General features: G+C 49.8%; 3 protein-coding genes across 13 annotated transcripts in view; 1 reads left to right on the plus strand and 2 right to left on the minus strand.

Moving 5' to 3' along the window:
• Positions 1 to 5029, minus strand: LOC148674020 (serine/threonine-protein kinase SBK1). Of its 2 annotated transcripts, none has more exons than XM_088623744.1 (3): positions 4069 to 5029; positions 2549 to 2751; positions 1 to 1241 (listed from the first exon to the last, which is right to left on the minus strand). In XM_088623744.1, the coding sequence occupies exons 1-3, from the start codon at positions 4229 to 4231 to the stop codon at positions 555 to 557; spliced, it is 1053 nt and encodes a 350-aa protein (XP_088479870.1). In that variant the 5' UTR covers positions 4232 to 5029; the 3' UTR covers positions 1 to 554. The 2 variants fall into 2 exon arrangements, with proteins under 2 accessions (XP_088479870.1, XP_088479871.1); XM_088623745.1 differs by having other exon boundaries at positions 4065 to 4190.
• The window catches only part of LOC148674021 (three prime repair exonuclease 2-like), a 24316-nt gene continuing 7549 nt past the window's right edge, over positions 4454 to 21220 (plus strand). For 7 of the 8 annotated variants that reach the window (XM_088623748.1, XM_088623750.1, XM_088623752.1 and 4 more), the window contains exon 1: positions 20923 to 21216. The gene's annotated coding sequence lies outside the window, so the exon portion shown is untranslated. Of the gene's footprint in view, positions 4587 to 7799; positions 15357 to 16307; positions 21217 to 21220 lie in introns of those variants that run through there. The other variant, XR_015933875.1, reaches the window with a different exon arrangement.
• The window catches only part of LOC148674022 (uncharacterized), a 14850-nt gene continuing 1347 nt past the window's right edge, over positions 7718 to 21220 (minus strand). Inside the window, exons 3-9 of one of the 3 annotated variants that reach the window (XM_088623740.1) lie at positions 20643 to 20933; positions 18657 to 18914; positions 16460 to 16558; positions 15987 to 16014; positions 15190 to 15245; positions 11165 to 11196; positions 7718 to 8532 (exon numbers count right to left, since the gene is read on the minus strand). In XM_088623740.1, coding sequence (XP_088479866.1) covers positions 8338 to 8532; positions 11165 to 11196; positions 15190 to 15245; positions 15987 to 16014; positions 16460 to 16558; positions 18657 to 18914; positions 20643 to 20933 — 959 coding nt within the window. In that variant the 3' untranslated portion in view covers positions 7718 to 8337. Of the gene's footprint in view, positions 8533 to 9969; positions 10103 to 11164; positions 11197 to 14749; positions 14919 to 15189; positions 15246 to 15986; positions 16015 to 16459; positions 16559 to 18656; positions 18915 to 20642; positions 20934 to 21220 lie in introns of those variants that run through there. The other 2 variants (XM_088623743.1, XM_088623742.1) reach the window with 2 other exon arrangements.

Genomic DNA, 21220 nt, shown 5'->3' on the forward strand with positions numbered 1-21220 from the left:
TTTAAACAGACAGTAGGCTGTATTTTATAGTAGAAATATATATACAGTATACACACTTTATGTCAATCTGTATTTCATAGCAGAAATATTTATAAACACACTTGATGTCAATCTGGGAAAAGCGTCAAGCCTGTTTTGTGGGAGTGTATGCAAATGTATCAAACAGTTATAACTTCCCCGAAAGAGTAGCGCTATACGATCAGCCACACACACTCGTCACAATCTAATATGGAGGCAAAGCCACTCGGAAGAGCGATCCCCGATATCTACAGGAAATGCTTCAGTTCAAAGTCCCGGCACTTCCTAAGGAGAACCCTGCTCACGCCGTGCCTCCCGACGTTCTCCTCGGTCCCGAGGTTTTTCCTGCAGGGATTCTGAAAACCCCCAGTTGAAGCCTCTGGGGGGGCTGGGGGTGGAGTTAGAGTCCCGCCGCAGTCCGGCTCCGGTGTCGTTAAGGCACGCGGGCGTCGCTCGGACGCGGCCGCCCGCGCTGCAGGGGTGTTCCCCGTGGCTGTGCTCCCGATCGGGCTGGGCCGGGCCGGGCCGGGCCGCGCTCACTCCAGCCCGCGCTCCGCCTGGCTGCCGCTGCGGCACACGCCGACCGAGGCCCGCGTGCCGGGCTGCCCCTTGCCCTCCCCCTCCTGCTCCGGCGGCGGCGGCGGCGGCTGTATGCGCTGGCCCGCGCCGGGCAGCCTCACCCAGTCCTCCTCCAGGTAGGCCTGCACCTCGCCCGCCGGGCTCCTCTCCTCGGGGTCCAGCGCCAGCAGCCCGCGGAACATGGCCAGCGCCGGGGGGCTGAACCTCTGCCACTGCGACGGGACGTCCTCCGGCGCCCCCTCCCCCTCGCCCGCCTGGCGCCACTCGGCAAACTCCTGGTAGAAGTCGTCGGTGGGGGTGCAGCGCTCCCAGGGGAAGTAGCCCGTCAGGATGCAGAAGAGGACCACGCCGAAGGCCCAGGTGTCCAGGGTGGGCTCCACGAGGAGCGGGGGGGCGCCCTCGGCCTGCACCGCGCACAGCTCGGGCGCCATGTAGGGCAGCGTGCCGGAGATGAGCCGGATCATGGCCCCCCGCCGCTGGGCCAGCCCGAAGTCGGCCAGCTTGACGCGGCGGCAGTGCCGGTCCAGCAGCAGGATGTTCTCGGGCTTGACGTCGCGGTGCACCAGGCCGCGGCCGTGGATGAACTCCAGGGCGCTGGCGATCTGCTGGGCGCAGCGCTTGGCCGCCGGCTCGGGAATGCCCACCTGTCCGGGCGACATCGAGCGGAGGGGGAAAACTCACGCGAGAGGCCTTTACAGCGGACGGGAGTGGCCATAAAACCAGCACTCTGGTTTGAATGGAGTTTATAACGAAAGCTCGGGAGGGATGACAACGACCAAGTTAATTCAGCCACAGCAATCGCTCCTGACAATCCATTCCTCTCCCGAACGCTATAGATACAGCACCTACGAGAGCCCCATCTCTCTCTCTCTCTCGCATCCCACCTCCACCCCCTCTCCCCCTCTGCAGCTGCCCCTCGGTCACCCTGCAGGGGGGTCCTGGTCTCCTTGTCCTCTGGCCCTCGGCCAAGCAGGTTAAGCCACAGTTTCGCTCCATAATCCCTTCATGACGCTTTAATCTCGTTTGTCATTCCTCGTGAAAGTTTTTCTCACCACTTTGCCATGATCTGAATAATTCTGACAGAGGGATGAGATACGTGGCAGATCTCCTGTACTTTGGAAGACCTGAGAAAATAGTCCCCCACACCATCTCAGTACAGTCAAGTACAGTACATCCTTCAAATTCCATTCTGAGATTTCCTGAATGATTTTGGTCAGTGCCTGAATTAAAATGAGCTCATGGTTCTTACTGTAATAAGATCTAACAGTTAAGGTTTGGTGTCCATGTTGAGTGATAAGTAAAAAGTCGCCAAGCAAGCATACAGATTTAAAGGCTCTCAAATTATAACTGTCTTAATTGTGAATTGAAAAAAGGACTGAGCTTAATTTCCTTAATATTCTAAAAGACTAAGAATTCATGGGTGTGACACCTATAGTATATGCATAGCAGAGCGAGCTTGATCAGGCTCTAACCTTCCTCCCAAACTTCTCTAACAAACTCCACTGGGTACAAACTGCCTTTAAATTACTATCACGCTTCATAAAACCCACCTTCTGACCTATAGATGTACTGTGTATCTTATATAAGATATAAGATAGATATATATAAGATCTTAAAGATACAGTATGTATGTGTATTTTGTATTTTGTGTGTATAGGAACTCCGGCAGTCTCCAGCTGCAGTTCTCTTGTCCAGGACAGCGTTGGTGATACTAGCTGTCCTCCACCCCCTTCGTTAACAGATGGAAACAGGGGAGCTGCTCAGGCTGTAAGCTTGTGAGTGTCGGGGTGTCGGGGGGGGGGACTCAGTCTCATACTGGCAACGCCGCTAGGAGACAGACAAGACCGGTCCAGCCTGGCTCTGAGATCTCGCTCCACAGCACAGAGGAGTTTATTCAGTTGTGTTGAGGCGTGTTAGGGAAGCAGCCGCGGACGTGCCGGCGGTCTCTCACCCGAGGCCGGATGACGGCGAAGAGGTCCTGCCCGATGACGAGCTCCTGGGCGAAGCCGTAGTGCTCCTGGGACTGGAAGGCGATGCCGAAGAGCCCCACGATGCAGGGGTGGTGCGCCAGGTGCAGGGAGATGCAGTACTCCCGCAGGAAGCCCTGCAGCTTAGTGGAGGCCTTGGGCATCACCTTGAGGGCCATGGGGGTGCCTGCGGGGAGGGGGGACCGGTGAGTCACACGTGAGCCCGGGCGACACCGGGCCACCCTGACCGCTGCTGCTGCTGCTGGGCACTGCACCAGCAAGACCACACCCGGGCTTGTGTGCAGATGCAAGAAAAATCAGCCCAGAGAAGAGCCGCCTAATACTGTCCTACGGGATGAGAGACCTGAATGTCTTTAGTCTTGAGCCGCGGAGACTAAGAGGGGACCCGGTCCAGCGTGCTCAAGATCCTTGAAGACTCTGACGAGGCGGACTTCTTCAGAGCTGACCTGACAGCGAAGCACGAACCAGAGGACCCCAGGGGAAACTACAGGTCAGTGCGCTAAAAATTGAGAACAGGAGGCGGTTCTTTACCCAAAGAGTGGTGGGAGTGTGAAACAGGCTGCCCAGTCACGCGGTTGATGCCGTTACCCTGGTTTCTTGCAAGTAACGGGCAGATGGGCTCTTTGGAGCAGTAAGCGTCTAACTACTGAACTAGTTAGCTGAGCCGAATGGCCTCCTCTCATTTCCAAGACCTCAGTGTTACTGTAGATTTGAGCACCAGCTCCAGGTCTTCTGGATGGACTCCTGAAGCAGTGAGAACTGTCCTGCTGTTGGGCTTTTTCATATTTATGTTTCCTTTCAATGTCTCAGTGTCCCTGAACACCTTCAACTAAGGAACCAGTAAAAATAGCGACGAGTGAACGGTACTTTCAGAACTTTTTCTGGGTACAGTGTCGTCGAGCCGATTTAAAAGCACAGCTTAACAGCCAGTGAGACCGCACTTCAGCTCGAAGCAGGTCTCCTTACTCTCTTCCCGCCCTCCACGCCTGTTAATAAGAACACCGCCACCCCGGCCCGCTCGGCAGTCTGTCCGGACACTAACGGACACTAAAGAACTCTAGCGGTTCTCCCGGGGCCGCCCACGGCAGAGACGGACCTGGAGCTTCGGCCTCAGACACCCATAGTCATGCACGAATGAGCCCAGACAGTTTAAACGCCGCAATCGTTACGTGAGCAGGTGACCTCCTTGCAGGAGGTTGGTGTTCGCGGTCCAGTTTAATTAACAACAGCGCCTCTTGAATGCCAACTCGGGAGTCCCGGCTGAAAGCTGTTTCTCTGTTTTTCCTGCGTGCGCTACGGGTGAAGAAGCGTGTGTAAGGTGCAGGACGTACCGTGCATCACTCGTGTGGACAATGAAAGTCCGCGTTCTCGACGGAGAAAGGTTTTCTTTCAGTGTTTTAATCTAACCTGCGTCAGTCAGGAAGCGTTCGCGCCAGCTTTGGTGCCGATCTGGGAGTGACTCCAGATTCTGCTACGCACCTACCTCGGCAGCGGTGGGTCACCAGCAGCACCCGGCCGTACTTGCCCCGGCCGATCTCTTTGATGATGTTGAAGTGCTCGGCGATCTCCAGGGTGCTCAGGCTCTGCGCCGTCAGCTCCATCAGCTCCTCGATGAGGTCGCCGTTCGCCGTCTCCGGCTCGCCCATCGCCCGCCCCCGCCGAGCCGCCCAAGAGCAGCGAAGCAGCCTGCTGTTGTCTCAGGGGCCGCTGGACGGGCAGCGCTGCTCCGCCGTGAGGGGACCCGACACCGGGCAACTTTCACAGCACCTCCGGGCGAATCAAATCAAGCCGATATAAGCACAAACCCGGGGAAATTGTCAAGTCCGATTCCCGACAAGAATTTATCAAAGGACGAACCGAATGCATCTAGCAAGAAAAGTAACTTTCCAAAACGCCGCCTAGCAGAGGAACCCCGATGCCGCCTTTGGTCCCCTTCAGAAAACAGATGAAGCATCACTGATCATTCTCCACTCTCCTGCGTCCTGCTGTCTTTCACCCAGAGTAAGCACCGGTACTGAGCCACGCCCGTTATTCAAGACGCGCGCGGAGTTTGTAAAAGAAAACAAAAACAGTTTCGCCGACGTCGGAAACCCCCAAAGAAGTGCCGTTTAATTGTTGACGTGCTAAATAGAGCTGTACACGAGTCTTAGACCGTTTTATTTAGATGTAACCCGACATCAGATGATGAAATGCTCGTGGGTCATGTCTCAGGGCAGGGGTGTATAACATGTCAGCCAGGCAGAATATCAGAAGGGCTGGAGTCGGGGGCTGAGCCTGTGCGCCGCCCGGCACTGCACGGCTTCAGCTTTCCTCTTCGCAGTTCTAACCCAGGGCAAGGGCAATCGTGTAAAACCACGCTGACATATGGGAGGACTCATTCTGGGATGGGATTGAGTTTTGAAAACGCCACGGTTTCCTGTTTCTTCGCTTTATAATAATGCGGATCGTGCCCGGTTGAGAACACGTCTCCGAGAAATGTACTTACCGAAGACATAAATTGGTCTGGTGCGGCAAAGTTTATGATTCGAGGAGGGACGTTCCAGAGAATCAGGCTGAAACGGGTGGGACGGTGTTTCCTTCGCCTGTACTTCAGTCTGGCTTTGCTGTAGAAGCGGAGGGAATACAGGCTGCTTTACTATAAAGGTTCAGAGTAGCAGTAAGCGCTGCTCCTTAGCGTTTTACAGTAAGGTGAAATACACAGGAAGCAATAGAAATGAAATGGCATCCTCGTTAATTTGCATTGAAAAAAACCCTCTAACTCTCACATTCTACCCTGAGCACATACAGTTTGATGCCGTCCTAGCCATGACCAGGCATCCATTTGAAATGACAATCACGAATTTCATTAATGAATTTGTTTGACTTTATTTTGATATATTACTGTATGTTCTTTTTTTTTGCTTTTTAATCCTATTGATAATTTCGATCAATTTAAATGTTGAAATGGTAACCATTTTCTACAGATGTAAAAAATCTCTTACTCCATAAATTAGAGTAACCTTTTATGTTTGAGTCAAGCAAATATGCAGATTTGGTACTTCTCTATAAAAAAGAAGATATGTCATTGCTTTTGGCTGAATTTGTAAGCACTGGAGCAGTTATGATGAATAAGTACATTGCAGTTTCAGCTCTGCTACTTCATACAGAGCAGCTTGTGACTGAGGTGTGTGTTTATACATATATATGAGAAGTTTAAATGTGTTTGAATGTCTTATTTCTGAGGACCTTTTATCTGGCCTTTTAATTCACCTCAAATTATGTATTAGCTTTCACATGTATTCTTTACACTAGTCCTTATTCCTCGCGGGCAAATAGTCTGCAAGTCCAACAGTGAAATATTACAGAGGAACAAGTAAAGGGTTATTCTGTGCTGAAACAATGACCATGACACCCGAAGAAGCTCCACAGCCGAAACGTTGTGTTTCTTTTCTTCTCTTTTCAGCTGGAATAAACCTGAACTCGTTCCCTTGCAGCCTGCGCATGCAGATGCAGCTACTTACGTGTAGGATAGTGTGTTTGTAAAAAAAAAAACACATCCATCAAACCTGTATCTGTCCAGTGTGAAGGTTTACTTTATTTGTATTGATTTGAAAAGCTACTCTTTGCAAATCTGCAGAGACGTTTGCTCATTCATCTTAGTTCTACAAGAAATATTCTCTAGAGTTTCACCCCTCTTGGCACCGTCTATAAATTTGTGCAGCGTCACATCAACACTGCCAGCGTCAACATCTAGTATTTTATCGTCAAATAGTTTCAATATGCATGTGGAAGCCCAAGAAAGCATACGGTGTCCTCCAAAATTAAAAATCCCCCATTAAGGCTATATTTATAGATTTGGTAAATACAGACAGACACGTAATTTTAAAAGGTAAACGCATTGCGCAGTTTTAAAGACCGGATTTCCTAGAGGTCTCGTTTGCACACGCCCCTGTCCCTAAATGCAGACTAACAAACAGGTGCATCCCAGCTCCCCCTCTTCCCCGTGTGCTTACCTGCCTGTCCCGTGTGCCCTGGACTGGGTCTGCTGCAGACTGCGCCGCGCCCGCTTGCCCCTGTGCCTGAAGGCTCTGGAGCTACACTTTGCTCGACAGCTGATTAGACAGTGCCTGAGCAAAGGGCACAGAGATTGCTTTATATGGAAGAGGCACCTTAACTGCCCAGGGAAGATTAAACCCTGACACATTCTACCACAACAGATCGCCGCACACATGGAAACACAGACACAAACACACACGCTCACTCCCACTCAGGACAGGCGGCCCTGTGGTCTTCGGTAAAACGACCACGTACAGAGTTTCTCACACGCTGGATCGCACTCAGACACAGGTCCTGACATACAGGCTTTGCAGAAGTATGCCGGCATGCTGTGAGTTTAAAGCTCTTTCGCACATCGAGCCCCATGTGAAGTGTGGCCTCCGTTGACACCCTCGGAGCAGTCTGTGCTCTGACAGCAAGGCAAACGAACGCTGGTGCTTCTCTTGCTCTCCAGATGGGCCGAACCCAGAGCGAGAGCACCTGCAGCAACAAGACTCTCCTCATACGTGCAGAGATAATATTCAGGATTTAAGTCTCGAGAGCAAGTTCACTACTAAAGTGTCTCATAACATTTTTTTTTCTTTTAGTTGGAAAAAAATCTTATGCAAAAAATCTGTTTTGTAATTTGGCAAGATCCACTTGGTTGCACAAAGTGAAGGGAACCACTGGGGCCAGTCTCTACTTGCAAAGCCAGGTGGCACCCATGAGCTCACGCACGGCTGGCTGCTCTTCGGCACACAGAGACGTGCTTATGGACCTCTACGCTGGGAATGCATCAATAGCGTTAAACAACTGGCCACAAATTCAGCAGGACAGTATGTGCATTGCAGTGCACTGGATCACTGAATGTGCTCAAATTTGGGGCAGCTGCTCCCAAGATGCTGATTTCATTTTCTGCACCCACCCCCCACCCCCCAAAACACATGCATCAGCTCTTGTGTGCATTATTACAGCTCAATACACAGGAGGGGTGCTCAGGATCACACACTGGAGCAGCTGCTTTTAACATGATGTAAAATGCCATCAGCACATTGACGATGTCTAACACCCTTATTGCACAGCAGCCAGCTGAATGAAATTTTTAAAAATGCAAGACCTTGAAACAAACCTTTTTTATCAGACAATCATTCCCTTGCAAGTATGTGGCTCGTGAATAACGGCATATTTTTATGTTTCTAGAGCAACGAATCTCCCTCCTTCGGGTTTGAGATAACGGATGCCCTCTCACCCAGTTCGTGTGGCCAGGGCGGTCTGGGGCACTCTTGATAAGAGCACAGAGCAGGGGAATGAAGGAATGCCCTAGCGCCCCCTCACCATGCACTCCCTGTGACCAGGAGTCTCCAGCCAGGTCTTCCGAGTGCGAACAGCGAAGCGCAAGTGGAACCTACGAGGAAGTGCATTCCCTTACACACAGGGTTGTGGGGGTATGGCACAAGTCATTCGGCCATGTTGTTGAAGCCCATACCCGGATGTCTTTCGTCTGTAACTGTCCTTGTGCTCTCCTCAAACCCTGGAAGGACCTGGAGAAGTACGACAGCGCTCACAATCCCAGCTTCGCTCCGTGTTTTAAAAGGGACAGATCACACAGCCATCCCCCTGAGGACGTGGCTGCAATAGATTTTTCTGCAGTTTGAGTTTTGAGTTTGGGCTGACAGCTGGGGGGGCCCTCCCTGGAAAACCAGGGCTCCTCCGTCAGCCCCCGGACAAGGCTGGAGGCTCAGGGTGCACTAGTGTTCCGAAGGCAATCCGCTTCCGCGGGATCGCTCTGTCCTTTGACTTTAATGGCTGCATAGAGGCATGTCTCCTCTGGGCTCCCGGAATTCCCTGCCTGCTTCTTCCTGTGAGCTCCGAGGTCCAGGCTGGAGTACACCACTCTCTCCTCCGAGTCCTCCTCCTTCCCAGCTTCTCTCTCCTGCGCGGAAAACAGCACCTGCAGTCAATAATGAGAACAGCAACACCCAGATCCCGTGCCCATACGTGGGGTGGGGGGAAGGCAATGGGGTTAGGGCCTGAGTTTTTCGATTGTCCCAGTCTTGCTCAGGATCTCACCCTCCTTTCTCCAGGGTAGGAGGCATGAGTACAGTGTCTCCGTGAGGGGCAAGCCCGGGTGATCGACAGCTCAGCTCCTCTCTCTCCAACGCCTGACGCCTCCCCAGCAGGCGGGAGGTAGCCGACGAGCAGGCGAGCACAGCACCACCGCAGGCTCTGGGGGAAGGCTGCTCAGAGCACAAGGGGTCCCCGAAAAGGACCAAGCCTTGGACTGAGAGCCGTGGTGCTGCCAGCAGACGCCAGCGGAAGGACCACTAACAAAATCACTGGTGACCGTCCCCGGAGGTGGAAGGTACTTGCTTCTTCCATGTTATGATTCACACAGTGAACCGGTTTTTGATCTCAGGAATTCTGACCTCTTTTTCATTTCTGAAATAACAGGCACTACATCGTTTAAACTCCTCAGCTGCTGTGCTGTGCTCAGCCTGTGACAGTCTCCTCCACACTGCCAGTCCAGGGTTTTGATCCCACCCTCATCTTGTCTTATACTGATCCCACCGGGGGTTTCAGGCTCCATTCCTGGAAGGCGGTTAGGAGCTGATTGATCCCAGGATCTCATCCAGCTGTTTCTCGAGAGAAGCCAGGCTATGAGCACCACCAACATAGGTGTGGGGCTTATTCCACAATCCCACAATGCTTTGTGTAAAGAAACGCATCCTATCCTGACGCTTGGATCTCATCCTTCAGTTTCTTGAAGGAGACCTGAGCACCTCCTTCAACCACATGGCTGGGGTGCTTGTTCCAGACCCCACAACACAGCTGGATGAGATCCTTGGATCAATTAGCTAATAATTGCCAAACAAGCTGGAATTTCCAAATGGCCTCTTCTCATTTGTAATAAGGTCTTAAAACCTGGGCAAATGACTCAGAGGCCCTCCAACTTTTCTGAAGATTGAAATGCTGCTCAGACTGAGCAGGACTCTCCTCAGCTCTAAACCCTAAAGCCTCTGCTTTTCTGCTGCTGTTCCAGATGGAGCTGATAACACAGGTTCAGGCGGTGGACAAGAGTATGTCCAACTCACTAGATCAATTTTCATACAAGGAATAAACAGATTCTGATTAAGGTTGGATGTGGTTGCAGTTACGCATGAAAATAAAATGTTTCTGAAAGTGAAAAATTAATATCTACCCTGACGTGTATTGTATCTAGATCCATATCTTTTGCTTTAATTGCAGCAGCAGCTGTCCAAGCAGTCAGTGTGTTTAGATGTCCAAGGGGCCATGTGGTTTATAATGCTGTTCAGTTACATTGACCTCAGTTATCAACTATAATTGCCTTTTCTCTGTAATGCTGAAGCACGGCCACTAGAGGGAGCCCCAGGAGGTGCCCTGTCTGTCACTTTACCCCGGGGTCAGGCTCGTCACTGACCCCCTTCATCAGGTGCCACAGCAAACATGCTCTCTCTTGGATTTCAGCATGTGAATGGGGACACCTGCAAAACACATGGGCATCAGGCAGAGAGGGTCACCGGGTCTGCTTCTGATCCCCGAGGGACAGGAGGGGCTCACTCTGAAATCCCATCCTGACTGAAGGAGTGTGGAGCCCAGGCAGTCCAACACTATTCATCAGATGCATTTTTGCACATTATTTATTGGAGTGGTGGTGAACAGAACATGACCTTCCCTTCCCTCCCAGGGGAGAGAACAGATTCCTCGGAGTGGGGTTACACACTGGCGATGGAGAGCCAGCATGGGAGTATGATGGATGTGTTTGTGCCACGGCAAGGATCTGCGAGCCATTAATGGTTTTGCATTATGTCAGGGGTGTCCAGTCCTGGTCCTAGAGCTCAGTCAGGGTGTCTGTGGCAAGGCTGTCCAGGCCAGATCTTGTGTGGTCGGTCAGGGTGTCTGCAGCAGGGCTGTCCAGTCCAGGTCCTGGAAGGTCGGTCAGGGTGTCTGCAGCAGGGCTGTCCAGTCCTGGTCCTGCAGGGTCGGTCAGGGTATCTGCAGCACGGCTGTCCAGTCCAGGTCCTGAAGGGTCGGTCAGGGTATCTGCAGCACGGCTGTCCAGTCCAGGTCCTGAAGGGTCGGTCAGTGTGCCTGCAGCAGGGCTGTTCAGTCCTGCTCCTGGAAGGTCAGTCAGGGTGTCTGTTGCAGAAGTGTCCAATTCTGGTCCTGAATTCTGATCCAGGTCTCTTCACAGCAGCACATTTGAAGAGCTGGGAGACTCTATTAAATCGGTCCAGAGAAGCCAGTTCCCAGCTGGTTTTGTTCCTTAAGCAAAAGCTGTAATGAAAACCCACAGACACCCCAGCCCTCCAGGACCAGGGCTGGGCACCCCAGTGTCACGGCCATCAGCTCCATAGCCGAATATACTGAGCAGTGTGTTCTGTTTCCAGTTACTGGGGCTGGTGTTCTGGATAGCAAAATCATTAGAGCTAAAGAGATGAAGAGTTTTGTCAAACCTGATTTTGGTTACAACCCTTAACCCTGGTATCCACTTAGTAACATACTGTAACCATGCGAAATGAGAAGACACGCATGTCTAAACTTACCGATTTTACTGGGCTTTTCTTCACAGCAGCATCTGTAATGAAGTGAGAGAGATTATCGATATATTGCTTTTTACAGCCCTTAACTCCAAACCTGTACAGCAATCTCAACATGCTCATCCCTCGCTACACCAGCATAATTGGTTCCAAAATTATTCCAAAAGTCGGCGTAACTAATCAAAAGACCACTTATTTCCATTAAAATACACGGAAAGGTCTATGATTCTTTCCAGCTGCTCGTAACTGGTCACACTGTACATACTTTTCTGAAGTATCTGAAGTTTTGGCACCATCATATGCTAAGGATAGGCTACAACAAGTAGAATTGATCAACACTTCGTTATTTTAAATGTATGTCTTATGAAACAGTAATGCGGAGAAATATAATTTGCACGATCTCTGCAATACACAGCAATTAATATAACATGAACTAATCAAACTTTCTTACTAAACCAAAATGATTATGTTCGCAACAGTAACATAGCCGGTGCAGTCAAAATCTAATAAAATCCGCAACTGCAGAAGAGATACTGTACAGAGCATCAACTGTCACAGTATATATAAATACTATGCATTCATAGATGCAACGTTAAAATGTTAACATTTATGGAAGCTTATTAGCGCCACGGAAACAAATATCTCGTTTCTACGAGATAGTATGGCGATTAGATGAGAACATCATCTCGTTTATACGAGATGTTATCGCGTATTACAGGTGGAAAGTCGTGTCATTTCTGCTTGTCACAGAAACGGCGAAAACAATACGCATTTAGCCTGGATATGCCTACTGAGACGGTGTTGTACGTCATGTATACAAAACACAGCACAAGCTCCTTTCATGATTTTGTTTTCCAAAAACGAGGAGTGTTACGATATTATTCTGCTGTTACAGTCAATGCTACTTTGCACGGGACAATACTGTAACGCAACGGGGGCTCTGGCGGGCGCCCTTGCCGCATCTGGTCGGCCCCTGCACCGGCCGGCTCTTACACACAGTGCTTGTCGGCCGTAAGCGTTACAATACTATTGCATACTGCCTATAATGCCATGTATTAATATAGTGGGCAGCATTGTTCATATATTAACTATTGCGTTTAAACGCAATAAGTTTCCCGTTTAAACGCAATATTGTATAACCGCAACACTATCTCGTATAAATGAGATGTTTTTACTGGCACACTGAAGTTCGAGCGGCTCCCACACGCATGCGGAATCGCCAGTCGGAGCTGTCGTGTTACTGCTGTGCTTGCGACGCCAGATAGATGTGACCGTCGGTAGAGCACACCCAATCTCATTCAGAATCTGAAGTAGGTTTCCTAAATTAGGCGTTGCAAGCCAGTTGTCTTAACTGATCTGAGCGTTTGCTAATAATGAAGTTTCCAATGCGTTTGATGCATTTTGAATGGGGCATCTAAAGGCCCCGCTTGATGCAAGAAAGACGACTGGCGGAATATCCCCGGCTGTGGAAGAAGAGAGTGTTAAAAACCGCACATTCTGCCCAATTCAAAAGTCAAAAGCGTAGTTGAAACAGTTAAAGACCGTGAGGCTCACGGCTACCAGGCCTAGGAATCCTGTTATGACGAGGCTTATTGAGAAAGACTTGCGAAAGCGGGGACAATCGAGCGCAAAACTCCCGCTGCCAAAATAGCGACCAGAAAAGAGCCCATCTGCGATTTCTGAAATAGTAACCAGGGACATGAGAACCGAGGAGGCTTTTTGGTCGGTGGAGATTAATACACAGCGACCCCCGAGCAGCAGTGATTCATTTCAAGGGGGTGTGTGAGGAAGGGGTGCAGACAGGGCCAGAGATATCGTTTCAGGCCAGCGTGCGGGCTGCCCCCTGTCCACCACGCATGCGGGATTGGGTCCGGTGAGGAATCCGGGAGGCCGGCGGCTCGTTTCGGAGGATCACGTCCTGCAGCGGATTCTGCACACGCCGTTCTCGCCCTGCTGCTCTTTAGCTCTGTTTTTGTTTCGATAACTGACAGCCGCCACCGGCCACCGTGTTCCCTCTTTAACACTATGAATTCCACTCCAAGAAATTGTCCGGTCTGACACGGCCAGTCAGTTTGTATTCAAAATCTGCTGCGCCTCGTAACACGGCGACGCCCTTGTGGTCGAAGGGAATGTCTGTTCTGCTCCGGTCTGATACTGGCCCTTGCGCTTCTGGAGTGAAACACACAAGCCTGCCGTTTCTGCTGTCTCTCTTTTCGTCAACTCCACACATTTCCAAAAGCAGAAGAAAACGGCGCCGCACTTTCGAGAAATTGCGTTTTTTTTCCAGCGCTCAGCGGTTCCTTAACTGCAGCTGGATGTCTGAATAGGAAAGGAGATTAATTTTGCAGGGGCGTCTGCAAAAAAATAAAACTTGCTCGTTTTTTCCAGACTCATAATCCCCTTCTATTAAGGATTTAGAAGTAAACTTGATGTTTTAATACTGCAGTTATCTGAAGAATGACTGTATTTATTTCATTATTGACCCACAGATGCTAAAGGGATTTTCTACTTTTTGCTTCATCGTTTCAACATTCAACTGGCCACAAAGTTTCAGCAGTAAGATTAAATCCTAATGACTGTAACAGAGGGATGGTATGTTGAGAGTATCTGGCATGAAGCTCCTAGCTGAGGGAGAGCCAGTCTAGCTGAGAGGGTAAGAGCTCTATACACTAATTTACCGAGATCAGTTTCAATAGTTGGATCAGGTCCTAATGACTGTGATAGAGGAGTGAGATATGCAGAGTATCTGGAGTGACTCTCCTAGCTGAAAGTCCTGCCCAAACCCCTCACTATTGCCAGGGTTGAGTCAGGGAGCTGCTGCAGGGGTGTAGTTGGGGTGTCTGAGACTTGTATACATACAGTAGGTGAGCAGAACTGAGCACGGTTAGGATCATGCACTTCTGTAATAAACTCCAGCTGCAGTTCTCTTTTGCAATACAGCGTTGGTGATACTAACTATCGCCTCCTTCGTTAACAGATGGAAACAGTGGAAGTGGTCAGTGATTTTTGCTGTCTAGCTTGTGAGGCTGAGTGTTGGGGGGGACTCAGTCTCTCATAACGGCAACGCTGCTAGGAGACAGACAAGACCGGTCCAGCCTGGCTCTGAGATCTCGCTCCACAGGGATAGGATGAGAGGAGGTGAGAGGAGGGAAAGGGATACTCCCATGTTTCCTGATCCCAGCACGAGCCTGGACAACCAAGAGACCATGTGCGCTCAGTCCTCAGAGCACGGAGTCAGCCAGCGGACTCCTTCAGAAACGCAAACCCCAGGGCACAAGTGAAGCCTATCCTGAGGTCCGTTTGAGTGCATTAGAAATGATCTGAGTGTTTGCTGGTTATGAAGTGTCCGACACTCTTTCTTTCCATGAGAAAAAGAGGCACTTCTTTACGCCAAGGGCTGTGGGAGTGTGGAACAAGCTGCCCATCTGTGTTCTTGAAGGTGGCTTCTTTCAGAGGCCGCTGGTGGGACCCCTGGATTATTTCGATAGTGAGTTATAAACAGGTCGGATGGGCCTGATGACCTCCTGTCATGTGTAATGATATATTCTGAAGTATCTGGCACGCTGGCCGGCCCTGGCTTTCAGCTCGCAGAGAGCTGATGGCATCCGATGATAAACTCATCCTTCAGGATGGAGCTGCAGGAGCACCTGGTATGTTCGGGGTGGGGGGGGGGGGGCAGAGAACCGCTGGCACGCTCGGGGCTGTGAACAGAGGACCTTATCCGTGAGGAACCCGCGCTGGAGAGTCACGGACTTCAGCGCTGGAATGGAAGGGGAGGGGTTAGCGCGCATGCAGTTCCAGCCGCGGCGGTATCATTCAATTACAGCAGATCCCCAGCTCTGACCTTTGTACTAACGTCCTCGGCTCCAGCGCTGGACTGAAAAGCACGTGTAAGCTGCGTTAAAGACAAAGCAAAGATCCAGAGCTCGTGTTTAAATGTCAAGCCCAGCTGAACCTGCCAAGTCAATAAGGGCCTGGCTGGGGCTGACGAGGTCTCCGCCCCTCCTGGCCGTGCAGGGTGCTGTACTTACAAACGGCCTGAACCAGAACCTCATCCTGGGGGTCATGGCTGTCTGCTGGGCCACTCCTGCGGTTGACACAGACAAGGAAACGTCTCACCAGAGTGCAAGGCAACACCTTCCTGAACCACAGCTCACGTCTAGCAGAGCCTGATGGTCACATCCAGCCCTAACTGCAGGTGAGTTTTACAGCCCCTGCTGTGTCCTCAGCTCTCCATGAGTGAACTGTTACTGTAGTGCTCTGAAGGTGGCCTGAAAGAGGTGTGTGATTTTTTAAAACCCGTTCAAATATCAGCACTGCAGATCTGCAGTCTGCCTGTTTTTAAAGCGTAAAACTTTGTTAAACTTTCTAACTTTTATTGTGAGTTTCAACTGGCCTCAAAAGGACTGTCAGGGCAGTTGTGGCACTCACCCATAGACTGTACCTGCTGAACATGCCCTCTGGCCAAAATGTTAGGAACCCCCACTTAATAAGGCTCCAGACTGTTTTCAGCAGCAAGAACAAAGTTTTAAATATTCACAGCCCCGTCCCATCCTGGTCTTTCAGCGGGATGAGGGTAAAGGCAGGTGGGGACTGAACTGCAGGTTCAACTGGTGCCACCAGGTCTGGACAGGATGGAGAACTGGGGCGTGCTCTGGACGGGAAGGATGATACAATTCCACCTCTTGTTCCTCTAGCCACCCAGACACTGCCAGCAGAAAGTCAAGTGAATTAACTGGGAGATGGGGGAGATTTCTAATGATTTGGCCAGTGGATGCACCAAAAATAAGGTGTTTTCTACAGACATTTAGGATTGATGAATACTTACCAAATTTGGGTATCCATTCGTGCAGTGCCTGCAGTACAGAAATACAGATATGTGAGCAATGTTGTGAATGTTGGCTTACAGCAGATCTCACTTGGTTACTCAGCAGCCCATCTGTCTGAACCGAAAAGGAAATATAACTTAAAATCCTCGCAATTAAAAAGGTGGAGACTCTTCCCTGATTGCATTTGTCAGCAGATACAGCTAAGCATTAACTTCTCGTCTTCTGCGATATTGTGCTTGAGCTTGTGTTCTTTAGGACACTGCCTATAGTGGCCTAAACTGTGAACCGGAGGACTTTCTCTCCTGCTCCCTCATCTACAGGAACACCAAGAGGCCTGACCTCCTACATCTGCGTCAGCTGCACCAGAAGCAAGCTCAGATCTGGGTTTGTTTTCTTTGCTGAATATGAAAACCCACAGGCTTCCTGTCTGCAAGTTTCTGTCCAGGCTTTTGTCAGAAGTGTGGAATTTTACCTCGTCGCATCTTGCAAAAGCACAGTGCTGCGGCAGAGAAAACCAGCACCAGCGCCCCAGCTGTGACGACAATGAACCACATCTCGAAGCCTCCGGCCTCTGCAGTGAGAGAGGGGGATCTGTTAAAGCAGGGCTCTTGACTGGTTGCTCAGTTTGAGATGATGGACTGCTCTAGGAAAAATCGGGAAGGGTTCTTTTTCCTTGCATTTCCTGATGATGGGCCTGATTGTGGAATTTTCGCCAGACTACTGTAGAAATGTTTTTATACCTCTCCCCAGTTCTGTGCCACCTCAACAAATCTATCACAGAGCTGTACGGATACCTCCTTGGTCTTTTTAGTAGAGGTTCTGCCATGACATGTACTGTCAACCGAGGGACCTTAAACAGACAGGTGTGTTTCTTCTGAGATTGTGTCAACCCAATGAACAGAGCACAGGAGGACTCTATTCTGGCTTCAGAGTGATCTCACTAGGAAATTAGAAGCACTTGGGCTCCAACGCAGAAAAACACACTTACGCAAAGGCCAGTTTTTCCAGAAGCCAAATATCCGGTCAGTTTGTCTTTCAACTGTGGGAGCAAACCTATGCAAAACACTGGGAGAACATGCAAACTCCACACAGACAGCACCCCAGGTCTGGCCTAGGGCCCCAGCGGTGTGAGGCAGGTGTCACTGTGCTGCCCTAGGGCCTGGAGGAACTACAGAACTACATGCTGTGTGTATCAGCTGCATCTAGGCAGTAGTCTCAAGCCTGAATGTGAATGCTTTTAATACTCCGTGGTTTAGAGACAGTGAATAATCATTCAGTCTGGTTATGTGTTTCCTATTTATTTAGTTAAAAAGATTACAAAGGGGAAGTGTGACAGGCAGATCTTATCATTTTCCAACCACTGGTCTCTCTACACATCACTGATCTTCGTGACATTTAGATTTTCTCTGCAGTTCTCATCTGTCTGGCCTGTACTGGTATTGCGCAGCCCATTAAATGTTAGATCAGGATTTATCTGCATTTTGTAAAGTCTGTCTTAAGAATCCTAATCCTGAGGATTGTTCCAGCCCAGCCACGGAAGTGAAGGGATTAAATCCTTATAAACTCACCAGTATCCACTACCCTGGAATGCCTAACAACTTAGTTAAACAAGAAAATGATTTCAGTCCTTGTTAAGATGAAGAATTCTGTTCCAGGAGCTATCTCGGTTTTTGAGCGCTGAGGTAATAGTTAAAATGGGTGCCTGTACTTGAACCAAGACTCGGTGGCAGTGTGGGGGAGGTCCTGAATTCTGGTGTGGTGACGGCTGTTACAGTAAGTGAGAAACGACCCAGTTACCTCCACAGCTAACATTATTCACACCTTGCAAACGGCACCCACAGCTGCAGTGTGGGCCAGGCAAGTCTGAGGCAGGTGTCTGTTTAACTGCTCTGTTCCTGTTCGCTGTCTGACTTGTTTTACACAGAAAGCACAGGAAATACCCAGGAGTTTACTTTCTGTAATTTCTCCAAAGCATTTTGTTTTGAGAAAAATGTCACCGGGCAGTCCACATGGAGTAATCATGTTAATGAATGGCCTTGAACATGTGCGACTGCCTTTGCTTCAATGCATACCTGGGAATCTTTTTAAAAACCAATGAGGCCGTGTAAGCTCAGGGACGGAGACGCTTACTGTGTCCCCAGCCCTGATGCTGTGAAGTCTTGATCTAATTTGTCTTCTGCTGGTGTTGCCTTCAGTTCTTTGCCATTCAAGCCTACAAGACTTAAAATCAGCTCATTACTTGGAAATTAGCAAGAGAAGCACGTTAGACTTGCTCTTAAAGTCTGTGATTTATCTTAAGTCAGTTGAAGAGGCACAGTACACAGGAGGTCTTGTAATGTACTTAGGCATCTGTTTCATTTTAGATTTGTTAGGAAGGTCTGTTTCAGGGGTTTAGGGTGTCCAGTTGTTATGAATAAAGCAGTGGAACAGATTTCCTCATACTCCCATGCCACACATTCTTCCCGCACACAATTTGCATCAAGGCTGTATGATAAGCAAGGCCATTGGTGTGTTTGTGCCTGCTCCTTTGTGTGCTTCGTAATTTACTGCTGCTCTTCGTAATAACTGCTCTTGCACAAACTCTGTAAAGGGCTTCCATTTGAATACTGGAATATGACACGAGTGTTGTGTTTAAAATTAAGGTACATGCTGAGTTTAATCTGAATTACCTTTAGAAACAGGCAGACTGAAAGTGGAGTTCAGAAGCCACCCTGAAGCTGTGAGCTGACATCTGCAGGTGTATTTAAGCCCTTCGGTCATGCTGACCCCAGTGAAGGCGACTGCGTGCTGTGCTGTGCTCTCCACTGCAAGCGGCTCAGGGTGAGTCTCCCTGTGCAGGGAGAAGGAGCTGCAGTTGACACTCGGAGGGGCGGAGCAGTGAATGACACTCTTCGTCTGGTCCAGGGTAATGGCTGGTTGGGGCAGGTCTGCAGGAGAAATCACCAGGTCAGGTCATCCCTTTATGCTTTACTGACCAAGATACTGTTAGAAAGAAATATGGCTTTTCACACTGTTGAGAGGGTCTCTGTGAATTTTGTACACACTTCTTTTGCTGAAGCTGCAGTATTTTATAAATTGGACATTCAGAACTAGTTTGAACTGGATTAGAAGAATGCTGGACACAAGAACTACTACAGAATGTAATTCTGTGCTGTGTTATATAGGGATACGTGCTACGTGCTAATTGTGTTAAAAGAAGTTGTCTTCGGCAAGTACGGAAGAGGAAGATGTGCGTGAGTTTGTAACGCTGCCAATCGGATCAGCACAGGGAAGCACGATAGGTAGCAGAAAACTATTTAAGGACTGTTCTATTTTAATTACTTTGAGAAAAATACACCGAGCATCTCTGTTTGTTTCGCTCCCATGCACCTTACACTTATATAGCGCTTTTCTGGACACTCCACTCAAAGCGCTTTACAGCCATAGTACACCAGTCCGCTCCCCCCACACCAGCTCTCAGTGGGGAGGAGAGCAGAGTGGTGAAGCCAGTTCAGAGAGGGGGATTATTAGGAGGCCATGATTGGTAAAGGCCAATGGGAAATTTGGCCAGGAGGCCGGGGTTACACCCCTACTCTTCTCGAGAAACATCCTGGGATTTTTAATGACCACAGAGAGTCAGGACCTTGGTTTTACGTCTCCTACAAAGGACAGTGCCTTTCTACAATATAGTGTCCCCATCACTATACTGTGGTTGATTAGGACCCACACAGACCGCAGGGTGAGCGCCCCCTGCTGGCCCCACTAACACCTCTTCCAGCAGCATCCTTAGCTTTTCCCCGGAGGTCTCCCATCCAGGTACTGGCCAGGCTCACACCTGCTTCAGTGGGTTGCCAGTTGCGAATTGCAGGGTGATATGACTGCTGGAAATAAATGAATTAAAAACTTCTTTTAACTTATGAGATGGACCACTGACTGTCTTTTAGGGGGAAAATGTATCCAACAACATGTTGCTTTTGGTTTTTAAAAACCACCATCCTGAAGCGTGAGCTACGTTTGGACAGGGCCTGACCTCTGCTGAACTGACCTTTAACAGGGAATCTTGGCAGCAGTGTTAACTTGCTTGTGGGAATCGGAAACCGACCTCAACAGCTTCCTCTCCAGGCAGGAGAGGTCCCATCTGGAAGTGTGATTGCTCAGCTTGTGCAGTATCTCTGACAGACTAACATTTTCACAAATTCACTAGACATTTTTAATAGATATTTCAGCGTCCCAAATGTATGTTGTAAATACGGAAATACTATGTCAAGATCCCCCGGTGCAACTTACATCATGATGGGTGACTCAGTGTGGTGTGATCAGGTGTGCACAGGTATGTGCTCCGATTGTGTATTAATAACGGGAGAACGGACAGCCGTCCCCAGGTCTACAAAACCACTCTGCTGGTCTGGTGCCCCAGCCTGTCCGCGGGGCCTGCATGCAGAAAGGAGCTGATTCTGCCCCAGCTGGGTTTCACCTCCAGAGCATCTTATCTGGCAATGTGTCGCTGCTAGAGACAGGTTCCCAGCAGCGCATTTTCGTAAAATACACCCGGAAGCGGGTAGATTAACGCAGGCAGCCAGGCTAATAGCTGTGTGAGCTTTGTTTTCTACAGAGCAACCCATTAAATGTATCTGTGACAGGATCTGGTTTGCAGGGTCGGAACGTCTGTTTCTTACCCAGTACGGACACGTTGACGGCAGCAGAGCTCTCAGAGTACAGCCAGCCGGTCTCTGCCGCCATGACATGGTATTGGCAGGAGAAGGAGCTCTGCTCTCGCTGCGCCTGTGCTGTGAAGGTGCAGCTCTTGTCTCCACTTACACCACCCTTTTCCCCCACGTTCTGACTGCTGTCAAGCAGGTAGAAAACAATTGTGTTGGTGTAGCTGTGCGTCAGCCGGCAGGTGATTGTCAGTGTCTCTCCCTTCACAGCGACAGGCCTGTCAGGGCTGATGGTCAGCTCCGGGGCACCTGCGATGGAAAAAAAAGACACAGAGACTTTAATTTACCTGGTGAATTATATTCGTATTGGCCTCCCCCATGCTGCCTGGATCCCCCCCTTGCTGTCCAGTCTCTGTGTTATTTCAGTTTCAGCACAGGACGTGCTGCACGCGTGAGGCCGCCTGTGGACTGTGCAGGAGCCCAGAGCAGTGGAAAGGACAAAGGACAGAGCACTGCGCCACCCTGCCACAGTTACACTGCACATAACATCTGTACTTTAACATGAAGGCAGATCTGTAGAACCATAGATCAGGTAA

This window comes from Lepisosteus platostomus, chromosome 3 (assembly GCF_059453375.1).
Source record: "Lepisosteus platostomus isolate fLepPlt1 chromosome 3, fLepPlt1.hap1, whole genome shotgun sequence".
Taxonomy (NCBI): domain Eukaryota; kingdom Metazoa; phylum Chordata; class Actinopteri; order Semionotiformes; family Lepisosteidae; genus Lepisosteus; species Lepisosteus platostomus.

Bases quoted from the DNA above. Each gene is read 5' to 3' on its own strand.
- LOC148674020 (XM_088623744.1), bottom strand. From the start codon at position 4,231: ATGGGCGAGCCGGAGACGGCGAACGGCGACCTCATCGAGGAGCTGATG. The intron at 2,752-4,068 runs GTAGGTGCGTAG...CCCTCCCCGCAG, and splicing joins GGTGACCCACCGCTGCCGAG to GCACCCCCATGGCCCTCAAG. The intron at 1,242-2,548 runs GTGAGAGACCGC...TCGCCCGGACAG, and splicing joins TCGCCGTCATCCGGCCTCGG to GTGGGCATTCCCGAGCCGGC.